Here is a 26,948-nt window from a genome sequence, read left to right as displayed (position 1 = left end):
CCTGCCTTCAAGGTGACTCATAAAACTCGTATATGTTCACCTTTTCGATCGAAAAATGCAAAGGGCATCCGTTTTGGACAACCCGTGCACGTGCGTGAAGGTGCCCGTGCGCGCGCGTGCCCGAGGGAGTGCGCGCGTGCTGCTTCCTCGCGCGCACTTGTGACGCTTCGACGTCACAAGCGCAGCCAACACCGGCGGGCTCGGTCGGTCCCCGTCCTGGAGTCGGTCCGCGGGATTCACACTTGCGGCTTATGTGACGCTCGGGCACGCGCATGTGGACCGGAGAGTGACCCGGGCACCGTCACGCGTTCTGTTCTTCCTCTCCGCGGAAATATTCTCAGCAGTGGAAGGACGGTTGCACGTTTCGTTTGGACACCATGACGGACGCAAAGTGCCTTCTGAAAACACCGAGGTAAATAGAAAAAGAGATTTTTCTTTTCCCCACAGCGCTTGGGATCCGATGTAGACTTTGAAGTGAGCTGAATTTTGTCCCATTAGTGGCGGTATTCTAATTGGTGAGCCGAACGGTGCCTAATTGGCGTCAAAACTGGGATGAAGTGTGCTCGAGCCCGTTTTGTGCGTGTTGTGTCTTGTTGTGTGATGACGCAAAAGTGCTCAAAGGCAGCATTACTGGAGCATCTAACAAGACCGTATCGAGCTGCTCTGGTGGCTGAAGTGTTTCTTCTCTCTCTTTTTTTTTTTTTTTTTTTTTTTTAAAGAATCCATATCAACCTTATTTTCCATCTCGGAATTAAAAAGAAGAAAATAGAAGAAGGCTTGTGCTTGTGACACATTGCTCGTTTTGTCCATTGGAACAAAACGGACAAAACCATTTGGGGCTGCATCAGGCATGGGAATAAAAATGTGAAAAGTTGCATTGTAAGTTTTCTTAACGAATGTGGTAGAAATAGAATACAAAATATAATGCTTCAACACTGGGCACAAATGGCTGACCTTGAAAGAATTTCCAGTGGTCAGGTGGATGTTCTCCACACGGACTACATGGAACAAACTGAATGAAGAAATAAGCAAACACAAAACAATTTGCAATTTATTATGAAACTTTACACGTGAAATGGAATTGCAGTTCTTTGTTTTGTCCTGTTTACGTCACACTTGTCCATTTGTTACCAGGCAAAGTTCGATGAAAAGCGCCCCACCGGATAATGAGAAAATCGAATAATACTCTCGCTTGGATTCGATAGACGGAAAGAAAGGAAACAGCACCACGTGCCAGCCCTATTGTCGATTTTCTGTAAAACACGGACGCCGTACGAGAACATGTATCTTGAGTATGGTCGTAGTTTGCCAGCAGCAATCTGAGCAGAATCGTGCACGCTTGTTGTCAGATGTCTTGGCTTGCAGCACTTAGTACCACATCAGATCCACTTAACCCACCACCCATTGGCTTGTGCCTCCGTCGCCAGTTCTGTTTACTCGGGTCCGCGATCTGCAGGCTTTTAAAGGTACGTGCACTCATAATTAGCTGGGGAATGACAGCCATCGCAGGGAAACCGCCGCTCTGTTGTCCGTGGGAAGTGACATTGATCCAAGCACATCTTCTGTAAGCCACCTATTTTATAGTTTTTCTGAATTATGATGTCGCAAGTCAGGTTTTGCCGACGTGTCCTCTGCATGCAACTCGTAAACTGTTGCAAACACGGAAGTGTTGCCCCTCGATATTTGTTAGCGATAATACCGCAGAATGGAGGATCCGCATCCCAATTCATGCCAGAACAGACACTCTAATAGCTACAGTCACATTTGGAACTTGTTTAAAAAAATGTTTTTCTCAGCTGTAGTTTGTTTAATAAATTTCCGTGTGTTTAAAGTGTGTGTGGGATGCTAAAACTCTTAGTAAAAAGTTCTTTATAAATTATTTTGGAGTTGTCAGTGCAGGAAAAGTGATGATCTCTCCCCCCTCACGGTGTTCGTCCGACCAATCCGTGAGCCCAATGACCTTTTCACCCTTTTGGGATTTTTTTGGGGGTTGTACCATGGCTTGGTATCGTTCCATAGTTCATTGGTTGTGTGGGAAGAAAGTAAAACATCCTGTTTTCGCCAATGTCATTGATATTTTGCCTTTAAAGCTGGGGCAATCAAGATTTTTATTCACCAGTTTTCAATCCGCAATCATCAATCAGGTTTGAAGAGACAAATCATACCTCATCTGCTGATTGTGTAACTTGCATATGCAAGTTTTCTGTCATTTAGTTGATTAAAATAAAGTAACAATGATCAGACCTTGTTTGGGAGAGTCCAAGCGTCTCTGCTCATTTTCAAAGTTCCCACATGAAGTGGGCATTGTGTGGACGCGTTTGGGGTGAAGGACTCGCTCAAAGTATTTTATAGACTCTAACAGCAACATGCCGAAAAAAAAATACTCATCTGATGTGTGAGTTTGAACAGAAGTGATGAGCAGTTATTTGTTGGAGCCGGCGCCAGACAAAAGCGGATCCAAGACCCATCAAAAGCGAGCTGCTGAACATTTGACAAGAAGCTACTCTGACAGTATTATTATTATTTTTTGTCTTACAGTAACTTCCAGTCATCTGCCATGTTGGAAGACTCTGTGGAGGGAGACGCAGGCAGTACAGAAAGTGCAGTGGCCTCTACAATCAGTGCTAGTAAGAAGGTGAGGAAAAAAAAAAAAAAAAGCAGCGTCACGGAGGAATGTGATAGATCCTCATCCGAGTAGGGCCCTTGAGTTTTCTGCTGCATCGGTCCTTCAAATGTGTAGTGCGGTTTAACGCCATTTGGTCTATTTGGGCGCACTTTTTCGTTTCATCCTTGACGTGCCCGTCATACCCGTGAGTAGTCCGATCTGCGTAAGGAACCAACAACTTCTGGTCAAAACAGCAGATTTGTCGTCGCAGGAGAACTACAACAGATCGTTGGACCGGTGTGAACACTCGATTGAATTTCCTTTTCCAGCGTGTGTGGGTTAGTTATGTTTGTGTGCAACTACTCGGACTCAGTATGCGTATTCGCTTGTAACTCACAGCCTTAAGTGCCTTCCGCTTGAATGTTCTGTAAAGGCAGAAGGCAGCGGCTGCAGGTTCTGCTGAGTTGTGCCGGCAGGCTTTTAATATGCGAATACCTTTATTGAGTTTAGACTGGTATATAATGTCGCCATTACCTGGCTGAGGGTCTGCACAGATGGTCTACTCCTCAGGGTGCAATCACGAGGGCGCATGAGAAGTCACCAAAAATACACAGGGAGAATGAGCAAGGTGTATATAATATTTGGCGGGACCTTCAAAAATAATCTGAAGCCCGCTAAAATATTCTCCATTGTTTCAGGGGGGTGGTTGCTTCAGCCAAATTGTTCATCCAGCAATGAAACAAATCTCACACCCGCCCAGAACAGCACGTCTGGAGGATTTGAATATGAAATAAAAACTACCAGTTCTTCCCACTTTGGCTACACACATGAATTTCAAAACGAAATTATGATTCTGTATTGGAAGGAAAGATGATGAGCTGTCCCAACACTGATTAGACCGTTTTTAAAATGTTCCACACACTGGCCAGAGCAAGTGAATTTGAAATTGTACATGCAGATCTTTTGGCTGAGAGGATACAAGAAAGTGGCCAAAGAGTCCATAAATTGTCTGCATATGAATGAAAACTCTTGAGTATCGTTCCTTATTTGTACATGTAAATGTATTCATATCCAAAATATTATCAGACAACAAACTTTTCCCACTATTTGCTGACCAAGGGAGCATTTCCACAATTCTATTTAAAGAGGAAATCCACTGGTTTGCATTAACAATGTATCCAATAGGTCATGTAATATGTACTCATATGTGATGTTAAATCCTCTCTCATTTAATAGCGTTTTGAGAAGATTTTCATCGCCAATTGTGAATTTTCAGGGGCGCTATCATTTTCGCGAGTCACAAGACCTACGTGCGGAGATGTGACATGTTACGTGCCGCATCAAAGGCTCGATTACACGGGACACCATTTATTCCCAGCGCTGAGTTCTCTGATTTATCCTCATCTGATGAAGAAATAGCAGTATCGGTTGATCGGGAAGACGGAGGAATACTTCTATACGCAGCCATGAGCGGTGCCGATCAACCGAGTGGCCATCACGGCATGGCTCGCTCGCACGGCTTGAGGAGTGAGCTCACGGCCGCCCCGAGCCCCGGAGCTGTGCCGCTCACGGCTGTGTACGGAAGTACTCCTCCGTCTTCCCGATCAACCGACGCTGCTATTTCTTCATCAGATGACCATAAAGCCGAGAAATCAGCGCTGAGCATAATGGTGTCCCGTGTAATCGAGCCTTTGATGCGGCACGTAACATGTCACATCTCCGCACATAGGTCATGTGACTTGCGAAAATGGCAACGCCCCTGAAAATTTTCAATTGTCGATAAAAATCTTCTCAAAACACTATTAAATGAAAGAGGATTTAACATCACATTGTCAAAATAGAGTACATATTACATGACCTATTGACTAGATTGTTAATGCAAACCAGTGGATTTCCTCTTTAACAAAACATTGAGAATGTTGGATATGCCTGTTGATGGCAAGATTATGAATACATTTTTATGTGGGACAACTTTCTGCAACTGGATGAAGTCATGACGGTAGAAAAATTACGTAAAACCCAACATCATTTTTGGCCTTTTTTTTTTCCATTCAAAAAATGGAAATCACATCTGGACAAGCCTGTTGAAAATTTGATTACCAGTGAGATGTCTGACTGTGACTGACTATATAATGAAAATAACTTTTTTCTTTCTTTTCCACTGTTGTTTTTTTTTTTTTTAAATCTCATTTGGATTTGTATAAATCTGGAAATGTAATGCTGTATTTTGAAGCCATTTTGTTTGTGGACATGAGCTGGCAGGTGTAACGTAACAACCAGTTTTTATTCCAGAAGCGTGTATCAAAATGTTATCACTTTCCATTAGCCAGGAAGTGGCCGTCAGTTTGAAAGAGGTTAGCGAACCCCATTGTCACATTGTCAATCATTGCCACTTGCTGAATCTTAAAAGTGTAAAGTCAATTGTCTTTACCAAAGAGTATATCATTCAGAAGGACAAAAGCAACATGAAGGCGTTCCCCCGTAGTATCTGAATACATTTTCCAATTACATATATACATATACAATGTGCACTCTCTGCCTAGCTGACGGGTTATTGATTGCGGCGTCTGGAGAACCAAAGGCCCTCAGGGAAAGTTAATTGATCCGGAAGACAGTGAAAAATAAACGAGTGATTCCGCCCGTGTGATATCCGTGCCGTTGTACCTCAGAGGTGATCGGTCGCTGCGTTGCAGGTTCTGTGCAGTAACAGTGCGCTGGACTCATCAGACTACTGGCTGAGGAATGACAAAGCTTTGTGCAGACTGGGCTTGCTGGACGACAACGCAGACGGCAGCGGCACCACGGTGAGTAGGACACTGTTTGTGACGAAAGATTTCGTAAGACGGAAGACTAAATATATCAACACAATTTGGTATTTAAGACCTTTTTAACAGAAGACTCAATATGGTTCGCTTTGTAGGAGGTGAAAGTTTAAATTGCTTTTTAGAGAAAAAAAAGCCGCCTGCCTCGAATAATATGATATGGACTGCAGTCTCAATAAAAAAAAAAAAAAAAGAAAAGATCCACACATCAGCAGTCGGCTGATAATAAGACTGCATTTCATCTGCTCGAGGTGAAATTAAGTTGCTGACCTTCGTCCGTAAAATCTCATTCTCTCCTGGTTTTTCTGAAAAGAAGGCCCGAACTCGCATCTGGACTCGTCACGATGTCGCTTTGACTTCCATTTCTGGTCTTAGGGTCATCACAGTTTTCCTTTTCGCTTAATGAAAAAGTTCATCCCCCTGATGCTTACTGAGCTACATTCTCATGACAAAAACCTCGCATCAACGTGTCCGGAGTGTTCAAACTTCGGGGGATTGCGCGCTTGGGGCTCTGTTTTCGTACCTTTCGTGAACGCGGTCAAATTCACCAAAACCTGATCAGCGTGTTTACCTGAACAACTTTTGTAAGGTCTTATTCATGCAAAACAAGAAAGTCATCACTCTTTGCTGAACAGTCTTCGTATGAGCAGCACATTTTGCATCTCTACAATTTGCGGCTAATTCAGTCTTCCTACGCTCACTAGTTTCTTCATCAACGAATGCTTTTCACGCGAACGCAAGCAGATGCAAACCATCCTGCCGCGGCTTTGCAGTGACAAACTCTACTCTTGAGTCTCCGTTGGGCTTTCCGCACTTTGCAAGGTCAATCAGTCAAACCGGGGGCATGGAATCGATAATGCCGCCTCTGAGAAGATAGCTTTTCACTCACAAACTAAACTGTGTAAAGAAGCAAAAAAAAAAAAAAAAAAAAAAATGTAACAAACAAAACACAGAAGATGTAAGAGATGGAGTGTGAAATGAATTTGAGTGTGAAGTCTAAACTGCAAGCTTATTTGGAGAATTAGAACATTGTTGTCTTTGTAGTGATGCAACATTGCTAACTTTCACTGGATTGCTGTAAAATTGTGGATCAAGGCAAATCGCTGGCACATACTTAATGGCTTTTCTCACTATGATTTGGACTTTCATCTGTTTTAACAAAAGGTGTTTGGACTGGGATTGTCTTTTCTTTGCTGGGTGTGATTTAAAGGTTTAGCGTGCAGCTGCAGAAGAGCGTCAATGCTAGCCTACGAAATGGAGCATCGCCAGAAAATCTGCCCATGTGATGTTTTTGTTTGGCAAGATTTTCAAAAATTCAGTTTGGTTTTATTTTTTGTTGTTTTTTTTTTTTTTTTGTAATGGAATGCTGAGGACAGACCAGGAGTCGCATTTTTTTGTTGTTGCAATTTTCTTTTAAAACAGACCTGCACTGGTGTAAATATGGAACTGGCAACATTAAAAAGAAAATGGTATAGTTCAAAGGTTACTGCTATTGTAGCACCATAATATTTGTAGAAACAAGTGATCAAGTACAACCACAATAGGAAGCCTAACCAGAATATATACCAAGCAATTTTATTTCAAAAATAGGTATCATTTCTGCAAGAAGTACGACTGTGAATGCAATGCTTTGTTACTTAGCTTTATTTAATTATGATACCCTGATTAATTCAGATCTGGTGGTACGGATGAATCCTCCAATATGTTTAGTGGTTTGAAAAAAAAAACATTTTTCCTAGCGTCGTGAGAGCTGGAAAGCAAAAAGTGTGGGCTTCATAAAATATGAAAATGTCCAGTTTTATATTTTTCCCTCAGCCACCTTTGGCGACATCACGCTGTCACCTTTGATCATTCACTCGAGTTTTATTGCACCGAATCTCATCTCAACCTGGAGACATTTGAAATGAGAGTTTTGACAGTGACGAAGGGGTCCGTTTTTTTTTTTTTTCCCCTCTTTGCCAGATAGAAAGTAAACTAATAGCGGCTATAATTGCATATCATCTAAATTATGGCATTTGATATTCTAGCATACCTTTTTCAGTTTTTGCTGTTGGCAGAATTTGGCGTTCTTTAACACTGTCCATCGCTCACATTCATCGGCCTGTTGCTTGGAAGCCGGACAAGAGGAATCCACCATCCGTCATTTGATTCAAGAACGTCTCCACATTGTGACCTGACATGTCCTCTCCCTGCCCAGAGAGCAGTATAAATATGCCATCAGCCCCAGCTGGAGCCGTGACTTACGACAGGAAGGCAAAGCTTCTTATTTTAAACATGCCGCTGCTCTTGGCCTGTAACCTTCGTTTTACTTTTTCAGGCTTATGAGCGGCTTAAATCACTGGTCTTTGTTATAGTGTAAGCCAGTTTAGGAAAAAAATAAGGTGAAGCGTCTTTTTTTTTTTTTTTTAAATGCCACAAACAACGGCATTGTGACACATCAATGGAATTTGGCTTCTGAAGAATTGTATTGAAATTTTATTTCCTATCCCACCTATGACAAAAGTGCATCAGTTCTGCATTCCCTGAATCCTGGCCATCTTTCGCCACAGTGTGATGCTGGAGCTCTCCCCTCCCATTTTTAAAATGGAATGTTATGCAGTACTGTATTGGCAGAAAGTATCCACCTCCCATTCATTCAGGGTGATTATTATTATTTTTTTTTTATGCACTTGGAGACCTCCCAAAAATTGTGGCCACGTGAGATTTCTCTTGTATATCTCATTAGTATGTTTCTTGGTCTTCCATTAACACTTCCAATTCCATCACTTCAAACGTCATTTTTCAAAACCACCAACGCAACCTAAAGCCTGAAAACGTCAAATGCATCAGTCTTCATCACTTCTACACCTGTAGTTACTGTGATACTGCATGCAATCTGTTGGTACATAGTACATAGTTGTTGGGATACTTCGAAAGGATTGCAAAATTAGTCAATCATGCACAACAATCCCACCGAACAGCAACTCTGGCAATCTGTGAGCATAAACATGCAATTTAGTTCCTACTATTGGGGATATTAGGACATTACATCCTCAATGTGCCACTATTTTTTTGAACTGTGCTGCCTCAGATCACGTGGTTATATCAATATAACTAACAACACTGAAGTATTAACAAACATATTATGAGATGAACAGAACTGACATTGTCACTCATCATCATCTTTTTATAGGCCGATTTGTTTTTCATCTGACTGCTAGATGGTTTCATGCAACCAAGCACATTTTCTTGTGAAGATCATGGGAAAAAAAAAAGAATCTTAGCACTTCTCCAAATGTGAAAACAGCAATTTTTTTAACACCAAGACCCCATTCTCCGCCCACCACTGTGGGTCTGCGCATAATCTGCTGTGTACCCATTGCGTAATTATTATTATTTTTTTTCCCTCTGAAAACACACTCGGATCTATGAGGACATCGCTGTCGACAAGCTGACGATTGGCATCTTCAAAGTAATTAAGTCGTCAGGCTCCTAAAATTACAAACCTCCAGTGAAGAAAAACATTCTTCAACTAAAGACTAACTCACTCTCCACTCATCTATTTTAATCTGTCTCATTATCCATGCTGTATTTGGGGCAGCCGGCACCGTAAGATCTTATTGATGTTGTATTTATCTCGAGCAGAGCGAATTACTGACAAGAATGATTGAAGTGAGTTCAAAGTATTGCTCGTGTGGTGTAGACCGTTAGGAAAGTTTCAAAAGTAATCCCCTGTAAAATATTGCAATAGAAGGAAATCATGTGTTGAGTTTATGATAACAATTAGTTGACATCGGTTTATAGCAAGCGTGGCGTACGGAATGGCACCAAGAATTTGGTTACCTGTGAGGAGAAAGTGACTAGAAATAAGTCACATACGAGCGTACGTGTCTCGTTCCTAACGCCACCTTGCCAGAAATCAGGAAAGATGTCATAATACAGTGTGCTGCTGCATTATGGAGGCGTGGCATATCGAAGCTATCTGAGCTGAAGCGAGCATGAGTGCATGTGGGCCAAGCGGGGGGAAGACAAGCGCTGGTGAGAGGCCCGACACACATCTGCACGACTTCATTAGATCGAAGCGACACATGATTAGAGTGCACTTAAGCACAACGTGCTTTACCAAATCTAAAATTGCCCGATAAGTGTGTGTGTGTGTCGGCTGAGGTGTCAGTGTGCACGTGTGTGTGTGTTTGTGTTCGCGTGTTCGTCCGTGCAGGCACTTGCATTGACCCTTAAAACTCATGATGCTGCACTAATGAGCCGCTTTATTTATGTCCAACGAAATACCTGGAGCGCTTCATATAGATGGAGAATGCCGTTTTGCTTCACATTTGCAAATGTAGGTCATCAAGAATGCATCCGGGAAGAAGAAGAAAGCAAAGAAAATTGGCCGGGACTGGTAAAGCCCATAAATAAATCTGTTTTGTGAAAGAAAAAGAAAAAAACCCCGATGTGAGATGTTGCGCTCTCATCTCATGTAATCGTTTTGACCAGCTGCCAATAGTTGCGGCACTTTTTCTCAACAGGTTTATACATTCATATTTGAACTGGCAAAAACAAGAGCGTACATCTCACAAGCGCGCAAGTCAATTTGAAGCAAAACAAGAGTCAGAGTCAAAGCAAAATGGATACAGAGCACCAACTGTGTGTGGGAGGATAAGAGAGATTGAGAGATTGAGAGAGAGAGAGACACAGAGGGAGAGAGAGAAATTTTTTTGATCATCAAACAAGACTGAAATATTGAGTAATGTTTTTGTATTTGGAACAAGTCATTATTGTATGGAAAGGTAAGCTTCATTCGTGGTCATGCGATCAAAGGAAAGAACACTGGCACCTGCTCGGCATGTGACATTTTATACAAAATGGGATTTTATATGGAAATATGTCAGCGCAACCGGAAGTGCTGTGTGTTTTCCTCAGCTGCGGTCTTGTGGGACACGCGGGGATGTACGATTCCGTGCGCCGCTCGGGCTCACAGCAGGCTCAATGACTTGAGCATTGCCCACTTTCTACCGGGCGGTGCCTTTCCATTCATTTTAGTGAGATTAAAAATTGTCATTACTGTAGTTGGTCTGGTAGCTTTGTAGGAGGGTCCTTAAATAACGGGCATCCATTGATTTTGAAAACACAATTGCCAAGTTGGATTAAAAATAAAATGTATGTAACATGTATGTATGCAAGGAATAACATCATCAATTGGATATGCTGTGATGCCTTGATTTACTAATGGCCCAATTTACTCATTTTCGATTTCTTTGGCTTCTATTGTGGCCAAAATTGTAATCGTAACAAAACCTAAAACCCAGTGCCGTTCTCTTGAACTTCGCCCTGTTCAGGTTTCAGTCCATCACTCAGCGATTTATCTCGAGTGGCCGGTGTGACAGTCTGAGCTCTCCCTTATGCTGAAAAGTCCACTTGGGATTAATGCACATGCACGTAGAATTTTTTGAATTTTTCTACAACCGTGACAGTCTGAAACTTCCCCGGCCATGCTTCTTCCGCATGCTCATTTTCGTTCCGCGTGCATTTCGCTATGGACGTCTCACAAGGCCGAACACAGCAAATGAAAGAATACGGAAACAAATGCGAACGTATTGTTTGTTATTTATCAACTGGAAAGCACGTTGTTGTTGTTGTTCGGGCTCAGTCGTTAAGGCACATTTGGGATAGTGAAAGTTAGTGTCATATCACCTGAACCCATACCCGAACAATCCTCTGTTTATTCTTGTTCAATGCTGGAACATGCTTTCCAGTTGATAAATAACAAACAATACGTTCACATTTGTTTTTGTATCGTTTCATTCGCTGTGTTCGGCTTTGTGAGACGTCCATAGCGAAATGCACGCGGAGCGAAAATGAACATGCGGAAGAAGCATGGATGGGGAAGTTTCAGACTGGCACGGAAGTAGAAAAATTCTAAAAATTCTACGTGCATGGGCATTAACCTGAAGAAAACATTTGAGCACTGGGAGCGCTCAGACCGTCACACCGGTCCAACGCCACATTTACTCGTCAGTTCTGTCCGTCCACATCGACAAAGTTGACTTTGTTTGCTCTAATTCTAATTCATGTTTAACCTTCACTCAACACTTGGACTTCACAGATTTACACGGAGTAGTTCCACGTATCACTACCGCCTGCACAAAGACGTGGTCACTTCTTAAGTCGGAGGCAGCCCGACGCGAATGTTCTTTTTCTTGTCTGGTACGTCTGGTGTCAACCTGATAGAATCAGAGCGTCTCCCTTGACACGTCTTATCAGGTGCCTGGAGGCCCTCATTCTGTGATGAGGTCAAATATGCCCCCCGCTCTTCCTCCACAAAGTCAAACATGAATTATTCACTCACCTTTGCTCCGACTGAGGCGACGAGTTTATGACGAGCAGAAAAAGGTGTTTGCATTCAAAACACAACTATGTAAATGCTTCCCCAAAATGGCTGCTTGAAATTTATTGGAGTATGACACTCACTTGTTGTGGGCAGAATGGCAACTCTTTCATCATCACCGGTCAACGCACCAAATATTGAACACGCAGTCAGGTGAACAGATGAGCGTGTTTGAAAAAGGTGTCTTAACGTTTTACAGCGCTGTAATCCGGCTGCCACGGACTGAAAGGCCAAGGAGACACTAACTGAATTTTCTAGTTGGGCATTTGTTTTTCATGTTTGGGTTCTGTTTGGGGCGCAAGAGTAAACGACTGGTTAGAGCATAAACCTCACTGTTCTGAGGACAGGGGTTTGAATCCTGGCCCCGCCTGTGTGGAGTTTGCATGTTCTCCCCGTGCCTGCGTGGGTTTTGTCCAGACACTCCAGTTTCTTCCCACATTCCCCAAAACATGCATTCATTGGAGACTATAAACCCGGGATGCCCAGACTTTATCACCTCAAGATCTACTTTTCAAGCAGCCAGCCTCTCGCGAGCTACGGGGGGGGGGGGGGGGGGGGGGGGTTAATGTTATATTGTCTCCTATTTTTCAAATACAGAATTAGCTTTTCATGCACTGTATTATCTGTGCTTTCATCCTGGATAAGGTGGAATTTCAAAATGACACACCTTCTCATCCTGCACTTTCTACTTTGGCTTGAGACCAGACATTTCCCATTCGCAAAAGAGAAAATCTTGTCCAGTTTAACCACTTTTTCTTCGATTATTCACATACTCCGACAGTCATTCCATCTTAAAACAACAGCGTTTCTTTTTTAACTTTCTCCATTAATATCTAAAATAAACATCAGCAGCATGTCTAGCTCGTCTTTGCTCTACGTTGCCCAGACTGTGTTGCTAAATAAAGCAGCGGTGGTGGACGCTGTCATTATAAAACACATTGATGGGCTGTGTAAGGACTGTAACATTTTGTAATTATGAGTGTACGTCTTTAAGAACAGGGGCGAGGGGGGGCGGGTGTAAGGTAAGGTAGGAAACAAAAGTGTGCCGGAGCAGCTGTAGTTGTTAGAGAAAGTTCCGTGTGCTGCCTAAAGAAACCAGTGGCTTCCTCTTTTCATTTTTTACAGTACGTATGTGAATTGTGCCATTAGATGCAACAACCAGTCATCCCTCACTCATTGAATCGCATTGCAAAATGCCACAAACTGAATAGCTGTATGTTATACTTTCAATTTGCATTGGATTTTTTATTTTATTTTTTTTTTTTTTGCGTGCAACGCAGAATATCTGCGAAGAGTCCCGCGCAGTTTAGAGGGAACATTGGCTGACGTTTTTTTTTTTGGCACGCAGTCCGGTCGATCGCGATCGACGCATTGAGCACCCCTGCTCTAAACCATCTTGTTGTTGTGATACGAGTGTGCAGAAAAGGGAGCTGCTTCTGTGTGACACAGTTTTGCATCCGCCTTTTCCCTATTTGGCTAAGACAACCCCGTTCCCCTTGACCGATTGCTTCCGTGGAAAAGACCCACTTGTGAGAGCGCATGTTTGTTATTTTGACAGCGCTGGCTCGGGAGCTGAAAGGGAAGGTGCCCGTGACGTAGATACGCTTGAGAAATTTGAAGACCTGATTTCAGACCTGTCAGCGGAAATGTTTTATTTTATCCGTGTAACAACAACAACAAAAAACAAATTAAAAAAAACAACAACTTAGTTTTACAGTTTTTTGTTAGCTGTAAGGTAATATTGGAAAAAAAACCAGAACTCTTAATGTTGATAAGGTGATTTTCTTTGTTCTATGATAAAAGGGAATACGATTGATTAAAATTTGATTTATCCGGTGGAAAAAAAAATATTCTAAGGCTGTAGCACCTAACTGTATATTCTTCATGTTAATTGGTCTTGCTTAAAAATGAACAAGATTGTTCAGCCTTGTCAAGTGAAAACATTTTTCAGAATCCCTGTAAGCATTTCTGCTGTGAGGTAGGATGAATCATAATATGAAAAGTTTAAATCCAACATTCTCGGAGCGGTGTGCATGTGTCAAGGTGTAATTATTTGAAGCTATCTATTTATTTTTGTACGTCTAGAGAGGAGAGGAGGTGGCTGCAGCAGGTTGCGCGGGTGATGGCAGACGTAAATGAGAGACAGCAGGATTCCACCTGTGCGTGTTTTGCATTGAAAAGACTCTGTGAGTCACTTCTCTGCAAGTTTGCTGGCACTTAGTTGTAAGACACACACAGAAATGTCGTGACTGCGACACAAAAATGGCACGCCCGATTCATGTTGCGCGCACAAGCTCGACTGGGAGCCCACCCCCTCCCAACCAATTCCTCCCCCACTGCAGCCGGAGCTGTCCTTCATGCATTTAGCCACACAGGTACTCGACTATGCCAGCGTTGATGGGTGGCTGCGTGCTGGAAAATGAAACCGCAGCCGCATGAGCGAGTCCCAGGCTCCCCGTGCTAACACGACGACTCCATCATAGACCATTAAAGCTGTAGAGAGACACGTAGGCGGGTAGGATTGGTGACAGAACGTGAGAGAAAGAAAGGAAAGAAGCCACCGCTGCTTTACATGAACACTTTTGTCAGCCGTCACAGATAGCAAATGTCTTGTTTAACCCGCCGTGTCTGTTTTTTTTTTTTTGTCACAAAGAAATGGCAGAAGTGTCAAGGGTGAGATAGATGCAATACCATATCAGCGCCAGCATCACGCGTGGGGTGCAAAAGCAAAAGATGGGCTGCTGTAAAATTGTCTGACGTTTCCAGCCATTACACAAGTTCCAAAAAACGATGGAAAAATTCAGGCTATACTGGCGTGTAAAAAGGGTCTTCTATTGGTGACTGTTTTGCAGACACTAGTGCTGTTGTGTTATCAGTGGATGTGATATTGTACTAGAATATCACATTTTCTTTTCTATAACTGGCAATGAATCTTTTGGCGCACGCTTCCTTGTAAAATTGTTTTAATTCAGCAACTCTGGAGTGTTTTCAAGCCACTCCAAAACCTTCATTTTGTCATTTTTAAGCCATCCAAAAGTGTTTTAGATCCTTGTCCTGCTGCAAAAGCCAAGTCTGCTCCAACTTCCCGTTGATGGATGTGTTTCTGGTAAATGTTGAAATGTATATGAGCAAATGATGTAAAAATCAAAGCTATTTCTGATTGTTTCCCCCTGTGTCGTTTCCAGATGTTTTTTGTGAATCTGGATCCACAGAAAACCGATTGTCGAGATGACAAATCCATTAAGGTAAGCAAAATCCTTGTTTTTTTTCTCCTAATATGCCACATCTTAGTTTGACATAATGGGCGTGGTTGCCGTGGATACAAGATCATTATCACTGTCGAATTGTTTGAGTAACGTGCAGATTTGGTAGCTGCTCCCAGTGGGTGCAGCAGCCAGTCAGTGTGCATGTCACGTCATCTCAAGGTTTACTTAGTAAGAGCCAACGTGGTGATGGTAGTAGTGAAAACAAATGTTGCGTGCACTTCTCCACAGAAACTGGCGCAAGTCTCGCCAGAGCTGCCGAAGCTTGTTGACTTGCTAACTGCTCACCAACCAAAAGAAAATGAGATCATCTTCCTCAACGGACTCGAGGCATCTGGCGCTTGCCAAAAGCGCCCAACAGCCCCTTCTAAGGTGAAGTTTCCATTTTCGTGGCCTTCCAGGTCTTTAGACATCACAACTTCTGAAGGTTAAGTTGTTTTGGGAATAGGGTTGACAACATTGCCATAGTGTCAGCATCATTGAATGGTGTGAAAGAGTATTGTTGCCCCAGTTTCCCCATTTTAATGCTTAAGATGATCAAACAAATGTAAATATGAAAGAAGAAACTTAAAATGCTAATTTCCGAAACCTTGATTTTGTGTGTCTGAACCCATTCAGAAGTTGACCTGCTGTTGCTGTTTTGGATCATTATCGTGGTCCAGAGCCCAAGTCCGCCTCAGCTTGAGGTCACAAACATTCTCCTGGAGCCGAATTCATTGTGTGATGTGTGTGTGTGTGTGTTGTGCCATGAACGATGATCTGATCTGAGGCAAGGGAGGCCTGCAGTTCTTTAGACGTTTTCCCGAGTTCCTTTGTGGCCTCCGAGATGAGTTATTGTTGTTCTTTGTGGCGTAATCTTTTATAATGTGTCAACTTGATGCAGCTGTTTTAGATCTTTTGTCTGATTTGATCAGCCACAATTAATTCATGATTTAATGAGGGGGGTGATTTTTTTTTTCCCCCGTGACAATTGAAGTCACGATTTAAAAACTACACGATAGGTTCACTTGGGGTCTATTTGTCTGATATTTGCATTCGTTTGATGATCTTGAACAAAGTGGGCAAACTTGGGTAAAAAAAAATCGACAAATTTTCCAATACTTTTGGCAACTGTACATTGTATTTCCGTTTGTTGTTGTTTCTCATCAGCAGCCGAAAAGTACAGGTGTGTGCCTGCTTCAGAGTTCAGGGAAGAGGCGCTTCATCCCAGCAAGCAGTATCATCTTTGAGATCAACAGGTTCCTCGCAGGTTTCCAGTGGGGGAAAGAAAGACAGCTTCATCCATGGCAAATCGGACAGCGGGTTGATGATGACACCAATCGTTCGGTGTCATCCATCGAGGAAGACTTCTTAACGGCTTCAGAACACATGGGAGATGACAGCGAGGATGACGCTTCTAGAAATGGTAAGTTTCAGAGGAATCTGTCTGTTGTCATTTTAACAAGAACAAGATTAAATTCTTTATGTGACAGTTCCCTTCTTGGTTGGCATTTTTAACCACAAACATTTTTTTTCAGCTATTAATGCTGGATAAAAATTTAATATAAAAGAAATAGTTGGACTTACAGTATTCTTCTATCCAGTGATAATCATTGGATTCTTCACTTAAAAACCTGGCTTCATACACGAGAAGGGGTGGGCACCTCCAATTTCTAAATAGGATTGAAAAAAACTTACAAAATTGTATATTTTGCAGTTCTTCACCTCTGTGAACTGCAGACAGAATAATAAATATGCTGTTAAATTCATACCCGAGTCTTGTGCTATATCGGACGTAGTTGATGGACTTTCCCTAGTCTATCATTCTCTTTCTTTGTCTCTACAGAGGCTGAGTTTCGTGAACAGGCAGAGAGGTTGGTACAGGTTGCACAGAAACACAGCGCTAGTGTCACAAGTCAGAGGGGACAGCTGGCTCACCATCCCAGCAGGGAGGATGCGGGGCTGAAAAGGGAAGCACATCAGCGGGTCAGCCTCCACACACAGGAATCAGCTGGTCACTACGCCAGCAATCTGGCAGAGTCGGTACTGCAAGATGCCTTCATACGCCTTTCTCAAGATGAAAACTCTTTTGTCTCCGAAGCCGCAGTCAGTGTGTCACACTCTCGATGCCACTCCAACACTCCACCGTCACAGAGAAAACAGCCATCCCAACAGCACACCTACTCTTTTGAACTCCCCAAAATTGTTATAGTTCAAAGTCCAGACAGTACAGATGGAACTGCAGAGTGGCCAGAGCCTCAGGTGTCAAATGTGTCTGAGCAGGAAATCACTGCTAAAGACATTGAGGTGCCCGAAACCAAACCCCACATCCCTCACCACAATGGAGGACTCCCATCTAAACCTGTAGAGTTGGCTTTGGCCTGTGCCGCCAATGTTATTGGCACCATAACTTCCCCACGGCTAGCTGGACATATCGCCAAGGATTCAACTTCAGAAGAAGACACAGAAGAGGAACTAGAAAAACCAGAGGAGAAAGGTGATTACTCCATCTCCTCAGCCATGTGTGCTATGGCTCAGGTTGCCGGCGCTGTTGCAGCGTTGGAGCTGGCAGAGAAATCAGCGGAGCGCAGCAATAATGACGCAGATTTGAGTGCAGTCTTCACGACATCACAGGGCTTGATATCTGCTGCCCAAACATCTGCAGCCTTCACGTTACACTGTAGTGTTGCAGAAGGTACTAGTGTTGAAGCATTCCGTGCAAACATTGCTGAGGTCCTTCATAGGGAAGCGGCCGAGGTGCTGACTTATCCCCACGGCTACCGGAGTGTAGCTGACCTTCTGGAATCAACACACAGCAAGATCGTTGATGGCATCACTTGCCCGAAAAAATCCTACATTCAAGAAAGAGATGTGGGAGAATTAATCAGTGAGGTGTCCGACAGTCTATTTAAGCATGCTTTAGAAAAAGCCAAAAGGAAAAAAGAACTGGAGGGGACTGGGAAAGATGCACCAAGCCTCCGGGTTCTCCTGCAGGACAATGTAAACAATTTGCTGTTCGAGATTCTTTGTCAGGCACAGAAAAAGATCAGCCATATATCATCAATAAGTGAGAAAGGTTTGTTTGAGACACAGGACATTGATACATGCTCCAAGGAGTGGACTCCTGCAAAGGGAAGCAATGATCCGTTAAGTCAGTTAGAGGGTTTAGGGTGTTATAGGTCATCTACTAACATTGGCAAATATAATGGAATGTGCCAAAGCACTTGTAGGCTTCCGGGAATTAGCACAAATGTGCTTGAAGAAAGTGATGTTAATGCATCTCCCAATAAATCTACCAGCAAACAGCAAACGCAGCACTCATGTTGCGCACAGAGTCAGTCAAAGTCTACCGTACATACAAAAGACTGGTCTGGCCCGCAGGACACAGCAGCTGTCAGAGTCCCCTTGAGTGAAATCCCAGTTCATGGCAATGAGCGGCGGGGACGATTTGTGACGCCAAATGACAGCAGACAGTCCTCTCTCACCCCACAGTCTTCACTCAACTCTTGCAGTTCACTCTTCTCTTGGAGAATGGACTCAGAGAGTAGGACACCGATTACTTGCTATGCTGATGATTTGGCTGCGACTGTGGTGTCTATGGCCACAGAACTTGCTGCCATATGTCTTGAAAACTCCACTGGGAAGCAGCCCTGGTTCTGTGCCCTCAAAGGGGCATCCACAGAGGGCCCAGAGGCTTTCTTGATTCCTGCTTGCCGAACGGTTCTCAGAAGGAAAGAGGGTCACAACAACAACGTCACCTCGAAGAAACATAGAGCGCCACGTCTCAGTGAGATAAAAAAGAAAACAGAGGAGCAACCAGAATTGATGGAGCGTCTGGTGAACCGTGTGGTTGATGAGTCGGTCAACCCCGATGAACCGCAGGACTCATTTGCCCTGTTTGCCTCAGAAGTCACTGCCAGGATCATGAACTGCCCTGAGCTTAATGTGGTGGACACTTCCAAATCAGGGCAGCCACGTAGCAGACTACAGTGTGAGAGGTGGAGCCGTGGAAAAGCCTCGAGTTATGAAAGCATACCAGAAGAAGACGCTGACCCCTCAGGTACACCAAACACCCTGGGCCCTGGCAGTCATTTAGGCCAGAACCTGAGTCGTGGTAGCTCTATTTCCAAGCAGTCAAGTTGCGAGAGCATCACAGATGAATTTTCACGGTTCATGGTAAACCAGATGGAAACCGAGGGCAGAGGCTTTGACCTTCTCCTGGACTACTACGCGGGGAAAAATGCCAGCAGCATTCTGAGTGCAGCTGTGCAACAGGCTGCATCCAAGAAAAATGGTCACCTTAATGTCAGAACTATATCCTGCCTGTCCAAACAGTCTAGCACCGAGAGCATCACAGAGGAGTTCTACAGGTTCATGCTCCGGGACATGGACAAGGAAAACAAAGACCATGGCATTGCAAAGACGAAAGAGTGGAACAACAGCTTATTCCCCCCGTCTTCCCGGACTCCCTTTTGTATACGGCAGTCCTCAGTCCCAGACAGGCGCTCCTCAGATTCAAGACTGACTGTCAGCTCACCCATTAAAGCCAATTCATTTGATGGGTTTGGCCGAAATGTCCACGGGGACACACTGAATATCTACCCAACCAATTCAGTGGCAGCAACAGGACTGTGCAATTCGGACTCGTGTCTTTATCGAAGAGGCAAGACTGACCACATCACTGATATGCTGATCCATGACACCTGGTCTAGTTCTATTGAGTCTTTGATGCGTAAGAACAAGATTATTGTTGATCCAGAGGACAGTATTGACCTGGAGGCTGCAGGAGACCCCCAGCCTCACGTACAGCAGTTTGCCAACCGTCTGGCAGCTGACATTGTGGATATTGGCAAGTCATCTGCCGGAGATCAGCAAGATGTTATCGAGGGCACAAGTGGATCTCACAAACAAACGACGCCTGTGGGTGAGAGAAGGAGGGGGTTCAAACAATCCCATTTAAACTGTAGTCCGGCTGGGTCAAGCCAAGAACAAGCCGGGCTTCTGTCAGGTGTGGGTGACGTCGGTACACCTCGTATGAGAGCCTCCAGAGATGTGCCAGTAATCCACATTGAGGGGGAAAGCCACGAAAGGAGAGATGGACCTCCACAGCGACCGCCAGAGATGCCAGTCGCCAAGCGTACCGAGAGGACTACAGCCAGCGGCTTCAGGTACTGAAATAAACCTTTGGTGTAAAAACATTATCGAAGAATAAGAAGGAATTTTCAGGGATAAGTATCATATTGAGAAGCTGGTTAACTTACTGTGGGATCTGTTTGGTTCACATGCTAAAACAAGTGAAAACCAAGCGTTCAAGAACACTTCAACTTGTACGAGTACATGTCGAATTTTTGCTCTAAGGCCATCTCATCTTCTGCGAGACAAGGACAGAGTGTTTTCAAATGGCTTCTAAAAGAAGTAATGGGGCGTTTTAATGTTTTGTGGTTAATGAAGGCTCTCACTGTACTTTTTGTCACTAAATCGCAAATGAACCTAAAAATATGGGCTAATGACTGCAGTTAGAGTGCTGTAGTTGGCAAAGGTTTCAGGCCAGCAATAGTTTTTCACAGTGCTCATTTTGACTTGAGTGCACAGTTTTATAAAATGCAAATACTACACATACTTTGGCGTGCACACATTTGGCTGACAAAGCTAAACCTCATTGATGATTGCAAAATAAACTAAACTAAACTAACGCTAAACTCCACAGAGAATATGCCACTGAGTTTTGCTGAATGTTATATTTATGTTTTATGCCAATGTAACTGTTGTTTGATGTCTTGAAACGATCGCGATGGCAATGCTAATCCATAATTCCATTATTCCGTCGATGACATTCCCAATTGTATTACAGCATTAAGAGCATTTAAGACTATATGAGAATGTGATGTCCCCAGGATTCGGAAAATATGGACATAAATTATCGCTAGTGGACCTCTGAGACCCCAGTACGGTCATTCCTGCATCGCTAAACAACCCATCGAACAGTGATTTTGCATTGTAGGCGATATGGCGGGTTTTGGTTGAGATATTTTGGTTTAACAGAATGCAAATCCTCAAATTAATTCATTCTGAATCGTGAATGAGGAGTGGAGACATGCTCTTGTTTGCGGTTCAAAACATTTAATCTCGGTGTCAATCTCTTTGTCCCGAATGGAAGAGGAACACGCAAGGGACTCAGTAAACGAGAGTTGATTTCTGTTGTATTGTCAAGGTTGGCAGCCCCCAAACATTTGATTTCATTAGTGTGCCGCGCGCCACTGGAAATAAACGCATTCCCTTGACAAATGCAGCGCTACGATGCGTTAAATATGCTGACGAATTAGCCAGCTTTATTTTGACGTCACGACACCGACAACAATTCTTGGCAGGAATACTTAAATCCATAATCTCTTGAACAATTTTGCTCTTCCAGCACTGAAAGGGACAGGCCGGGTGTAGTTGCGGCCAAAGTAGAGAAGCGGGACAAGCGTTCAATGAGCGCTAGCAGTGAAGAGAGCACGGGAAGCTGGTCCCATATAAACACGGAGGAAGACCCCCCCGAAGAGACCAGTAGTTTTATGCAGCTGAGTGAGGGGTCAGTAACTGCCGTTTCCTGATGAATGCTAATGAGGCCTCTGCACCCGCCGTCACCTCGCCGCCATCGGCCCATTGCTGCTGACGCCTGTGGCAAATTTGCTCCCCCTCCCTCCCCCGCTTCAGCTGCTGATTTCATGCCAGTTTGGCCAGAAAGCGAGCGCCACCGAGCCCCTCTGCGAGACGTCACGCGCCTTCAACCTTGCTCACCTTGAGTCATTGGAGAACATGACTTCTCAAACCAAAAGCCATTTTTTCTTCATTTTATTTTTTTTTTTTTTACTTGCAACATTGCGGTCAGCTTCAGGTTTCGTGGGAAATATTTCATGTGATTTTGTGAAGCACAACATCATTCCACATGCTGCTCCTTCCAACGCCTTCATCGAACATTTTTGATTTGACACTTTCGTCATCCGGCGGCTCAGCTTGTAAAGCGTTGGCTTCACAGTTCTGAGGACCTGGGTTCGATCCCGGACCCGCCTGTGTGGAGTTTGCACGTTCTCCCCGTCCCTGCGTGGGTTTTCTCCGGGCACTCCGGTTTCCTTCCACATCCCAAAAACATGCAACATTAATTGGACACTCTTAATTGCCCCTAGGTGTGATTATGAGTGCAGCTGTTGTTTGTCTCCGAGTGATTGTGAGTGTGACTGTTGTCTTCTCCATGTGCCCTGCGGTTGGCTGGCAACCAGTTCAGGGTGTACCCCGCCTCCTGCCCGTTGACAGCTGGAATAGGCTCCAGCACTCCCTCCGACCCTCGTGAGGTTAAGCGGCAAAGAAAATGGGTGGATGGATGGACTTTTGTCATCCCCAAATCATGTGACATGACGGCTTGTTTATCAAATGTCATTCTCAGACAGGCCAATGTCACCAGCTCTCCAAACCATGAGTCTTCGACTCTGCTGCAGCTGCTGAATGCATGGAAATTTACAGCAAATGTGCAATAACATATTTTTGTCAGTGATGAGGCAGAAGGCGTGGAACCAAGATGTAAATGTTCTTTTGTTTCCCTATTGCTTGGCAGGAATGCGACCAGCAGCGGTTCGAGCGTCGATCCTTTCGCTGAAGCGGCGTCTCAGCGCACAGAAATTGGGTAATTGTCGTCGTCGTCGTTGTTGGACAATTTACGTCTTGTTCTCGTGTGAAATGTTGCAAACCCGTGGTGATGAACACATTGCTATAATGAAGTAATAAGTATTGTGGGTTACGACTGGGAAAAAGAAATGAATCAGAAAAGCCTTCTGTCTGTCCAGCTCATTTAGTTAAACGCTGGGTCCGCTAATTGCTAATCACGACATGATTTTAAACTTTTGTTAAAAACATAAATTAGTAATGCAGTCTGCCAATGTTTCAACATGCGAGCTTGATGTCTTCTTTATCCACTTGTTCAAATCCATAAGCAAAGCACCCACTAAGTATAAATTGGGTAACATGTTCATGGTGAAAAGTTGCGAACTTGCTATATCACTATTTTTCACAAGTCTTCCAAGAAGATTGAAGGAGAAATCACGTCTTCTGAGAGCAATGTGTATCGTTATACTACCCTTTGTCAGCGCTATTTGAAGTGCCCTTTTGATATTCCTAAATCATTTTTATTCTCTTGAGGGTTCTTGTACTTAAAAACATTTGCAGGTGTAATTTTGTTGTTGTTGTTGTTGTTTTTCTTTGATTTTGACAGGAATTGTGCGTCTGTACCGTGTAACCGAGCCGTACGGCTGGCACCACATCTGACTTGCATTGTCTTTTTATAAGAAAACTAGCTGCGGTTGGTTAAATTTCATCGGGTATACTACGACTTCTGTGTTTAGGCTCTTTTTTTTATTTTTTTGTCTTCACAGTGCAGAGTCAGAGAAAAGTGACCAAGCAGCAACCAAAGACAATTACTTTGGTAAGTATTGCACTTAAGTTTTGTACCTCAATTGCAATGCCTGCAGGCAGATTGCATGTTTGATCTCTGAGAGGTTTACTAGTGGGGAAGTGATCCCAACTTTCACTATAACATAATATTTTGTCAGATTCTCCAATTAACATACAACATCAGACACCAGATGAAAATTTGGATGTTGGCAGTCGTACTGCTCAGAGCCTGAAATACCAGAAATTAATATTACTGAAGGCCATGATACTGGGAAGATTAGATTTAAGAAACCACTGTCAATCATCCTTTGTGTGCATTGTTTCTTTCTTTTACACACTATGTATTATGTTGCAAAACAGTGGGCAAACATGTACACAGTATTCTCTGTGAAATGTAGTTAATGAAGCAAAGGAAAAGGAGTAAAAATAGCACCATGCTGTGATTTCCTGGCATTAGTGTCATGTGTTGTCAACACATCAGCCTAATTGAGACATCAAAGCTAACTAGTATAGCGTGCTAACAAATGCTATTGTTTTGAGTAACTGTTATTAACACATTTTGAGCGACATTAGCATTCTCACACATACTTACCTTTATCTTTGCCAGACACTTGTCGTTCCTTAACTCAAGACTTCTTCTTTTCCTATCGGCTTGTCCCGTCAGGGGTCGCCACAGCGTGTCATCTTTTACCATGTAAACCTATCTCGTACATCTTCCTCTCGTAACATCCAATGTCCTCATGTCCTCCCTCACAACACCCATCAACCTTTTCTTTGGTCTTCCTCTCGCTCTTTTGCCTGGCAGCTCCATCCTCAGCACCCTTCTACCACCATCGTACTCACTCTCTCGCCTGTGGACATGTCCAAACCATCGAAGCCTGCTCTCGCTAACCTTGTCTCCAAAACATCCAACTTTGGCCATCCCTCTAATGAGCTCGTTTCTAATCATATCCAACCTGCTCACTCCTGGAGAGAACCTCAACATCTTCATTTCTGCTAATTCCAGTTCTGCTTCCTGTTGTTTGTTCAGTTCTGTTTGTTCTCCAATCCGTACATCATGGCCGGCATCACCACTGTTTTATAAACTTTGCCCTTCATCCTCGCGGAGACTCTTCTGTCACATAGAACACCAGACACCTTCCGCCAACTGTTCCACCCCGCTTGGACCAGTTTCTTCCCTCCCCTACCGTACTTTACATTGCTCTGTATTGTTGACCCCAAGTATTTGAAGTCATCCACCCTCGCTATGTCTTCTCCCTGGAGCTTCACTCCTCCTCCTCCGCCCCTTACATTCATGCACATATATTCTGTTTTACTTCGGCTAATCTCCATTCCAGAGCGTGCCTCCATCTTTCTAATTGTTCCTCCACCTGCTCCCTGCTTTCCCTACATGTCACAATATCATCTGCGAACATCATGGTCCAAGGGAATTCCAGTCTAACCTCGTTTGTCGGCCTATCCATTACTACCGCAAACAGGAAGGGGCTCAGCTCGGAACCCTGATGCAGTCCCACCTCCACCTTAAATTCTTCTGACACACGTACGGCACATCTCACCGCTGTTCTGCTGCCCTCATACATGTCCTGTCCTATTCTAACATATTTCTCCGCCACACCAGACTTGCGCATGCAGTACCACCGTTCCTCTCTTGGAACTCTGTCATTGGCTTTCTCTAGGCCTACAAAGACACAATGTAGCTCCTTCTGACCTTCACTGTACTTTTCCACGAGCATCCTCATCTTCCCTAACTCAAGACAATCGGACGTATAATCTGTTTCACCACTCAAGGATCAAGGTGAATCAAATCCAAACGAAACAGTACTACAACTTAAACCAATACTGATGTAAAGTGTTGTAACTGAAAATGCGAATGGTACTCGAAGAGGCTGTGGCAGACATGAGTTGGGTATGGCGCACTCGGGCGGGAGGGGGCCAGATCAATAACCCAAGAAATCTGACACTAAATAAACCACATGGGAATTGGGTTAGCAAAGCAGACAGAACCAGGAAAACAAACAAACAAAAAACGCTAAATCTCGGAAACGCAACCCATAAATTTGACCTCTCACAAAGGAGGCTGAAATTGGGTTAATGAACTCACCCAACTATTTGAAAAGTATGTTAATATGACTCAAATTGATTGATCGTGCTCGGAAATTGTGGCGACTGATTCGTGAGCGATATTTCAGCCAGCGGCACAGTCCGGTTAGCAGGGGGCGACGGCACTCACGTCAGGGACCTCCTCGTGGTGAACTGCGACCTGGAAGCGGAATGCTCGCACTCCGAGGTGACCGTGGTTCTGCAGTGGATTGCAGCTTCCGAGCTGGGCCTTCCGGCTCTCTATTTCAAGAAGTCCAAAGAAAAAAAGGCCGCCAAGGTAGGGAAATGCGCTCGTCGGCCATTTGTTCTGCGGCATTTCATTGAGGCGCCTGCGTTCTCTCAGTTCCAGAAGCTGGTCCATCTGATGTCCCAGAAGTCGTGGCGGATCGCGGACTTGTTCAGCGCCGTCCTCGACTTCTGCAAACAGCGCGAGGGCAGCGAGGACGCGTCTGCGTGCAGCCTGTTTGACTGGCTCTTGGAAATCCTGTGAAGTGGACTACGTCGTTTTTCCACCAGTGTGCGTACAAGTCTGCATGCTCACTTCCACGCGCTTGACACTCGTCTTCACACCAAGTCTGCCCGCTTCCGAAGCTGAGGGCACAAAGTGATCAGCCCGCTCGACAGATGCCCGCCTCCCCCTACCTCCCTTTACTGCTGTCTCTCGCTATTGTCCCTGGAAGTTTAGTTTTTTTCTGTCGCTGCTCACATGCGCCCCAGGTCGGCCATTGCTATCGGGAGTGAACGAGCCATGAAGAGATTCGAACTAGCAGGTTTTAACTGCTCCTGGCTGTATCGATGTATGTGCACTATACAGTATATTTACAGATTCTCACAAACAAACGAGGCGCCGCTTCATTTGTTTTTTTCCCCAAAAAGTACCAATGGATCAGGTGCACATTTTCAACTGTTCATCAGGCTCCTTTAAAAAAAACAAACGTGGCTCTTAAGGTAAGATTTTTGTCTCTCCACTGTACGCGTTGATTTAAAGCTAAGAAAATGCACATTATTGTATTTGTTTTTGTAAGCCAAGCACCCTTGTTGTTACCTCAAAGTTTTATGTGGAGTTGTAATACGTCACTTGAGAACAGATCTTAGATTGTTGTCTTGTATATATTGATGCATTCGGACCCCCAGCGCCTCAGAGAAGCGGTCCGAGTAAGAGTCCTAATGTTGGAATTTGTAGGTCAAGTCGGTGTGTTTATTTCACGACTTTGTGGTACTCTTGTATTAACAGAAGCACACAATTCATCTGTAAAGGTGTCATTATATAAGTGAATGTATTTCTCTTTTGACATCAATAAAAAAAAAAAAGTTCTGTGATGTGAAGCAAAAATAATATCCATAACATCCCCTTTGGTACTGATCGAGGGTACATTTGATGTACG

General features: G+C 43.9%; 1 protein-coding gene across 2 annotated transcripts; it reads left to right on the top strand.

The window, feature by feature from the left end:
• sphkap (SPHK1 interactor, AKAP domain containing) lies at positions 1 to 26,883 on the top strand. 2 transcript variants are annotated; one of them, XM_061827403.1, is made up of 11 exons: positions 1 to 412; positions 2,539 to 2,635; positions 5,299 to 5,409; positions 14,980 to 15,039; positions 15,289 to 15,429; positions 16,210 to 16,462; positions 16,883 to 20,204; positions 22,631 to 22,699; positions 23,445 to 23,494; positions 25,653 to 25,840; positions 25,907 to 26,883. In XM_061827403.1, exons 1-11 carry the CDS (start codon positions 378 to 380, stop codon positions 26,051 to 26,053), a joined length of 4,473 nt encoding a protein of 1,490 aa, XP_061683387.1. In that variant the 5' UTR covers positions 1 to 377; the 3' UTR covers positions 26,054 to 26,883. The 2 variants fall into 2 exon arrangements, with proteins under 2 accessions (XP_061683387.1, XP_061683386.1); XM_061827402.1 differs by having other exon boundaries at positions 16,207 to 16,462.
• Positions 26,884 to 26,948: the final 65 nt, after the last annotated feature.

Source organism: Syngnathoides biaculeatus, chromosome 8 (assembly GCF_019802595.1).
Source record: "Syngnathoides biaculeatus isolate LvHL_M chromosome 8, ASM1980259v1, whole genome shotgun sequence".
NCBI classification, from domain to species: domain Eukaryota; kingdom Metazoa; phylum Chordata; class Actinopteri; order Syngnathiformes; family Syngnathidae; genus Syngnathoides; species Syngnathoides biaculeatus.
This window is presented reverse-complemented; position numbering and strand designations above follow the sequence as displayed.

Coding starts and splice junctions, on each gene's coding strand:
- sphkap (XM_061827402.1), top strand. CDS start 378: ATGACGGACGCAAAGTGCCTTCTGAAAACACCGAG. Junction 15,040..15,288: donor GAGATGACAAATCCATTAAG/GTAAGCAAAATC, acceptor ACTTCTCCACAG/AAACTGGCGCAAGTCTCGCC. Junction 23,495..25,652: donor AACCAAAGACAATTACTTTG/GTAAGTATTGCA, acceptor GCGATATTTCAG/CCAGCGGCACAGTCCGGTTA.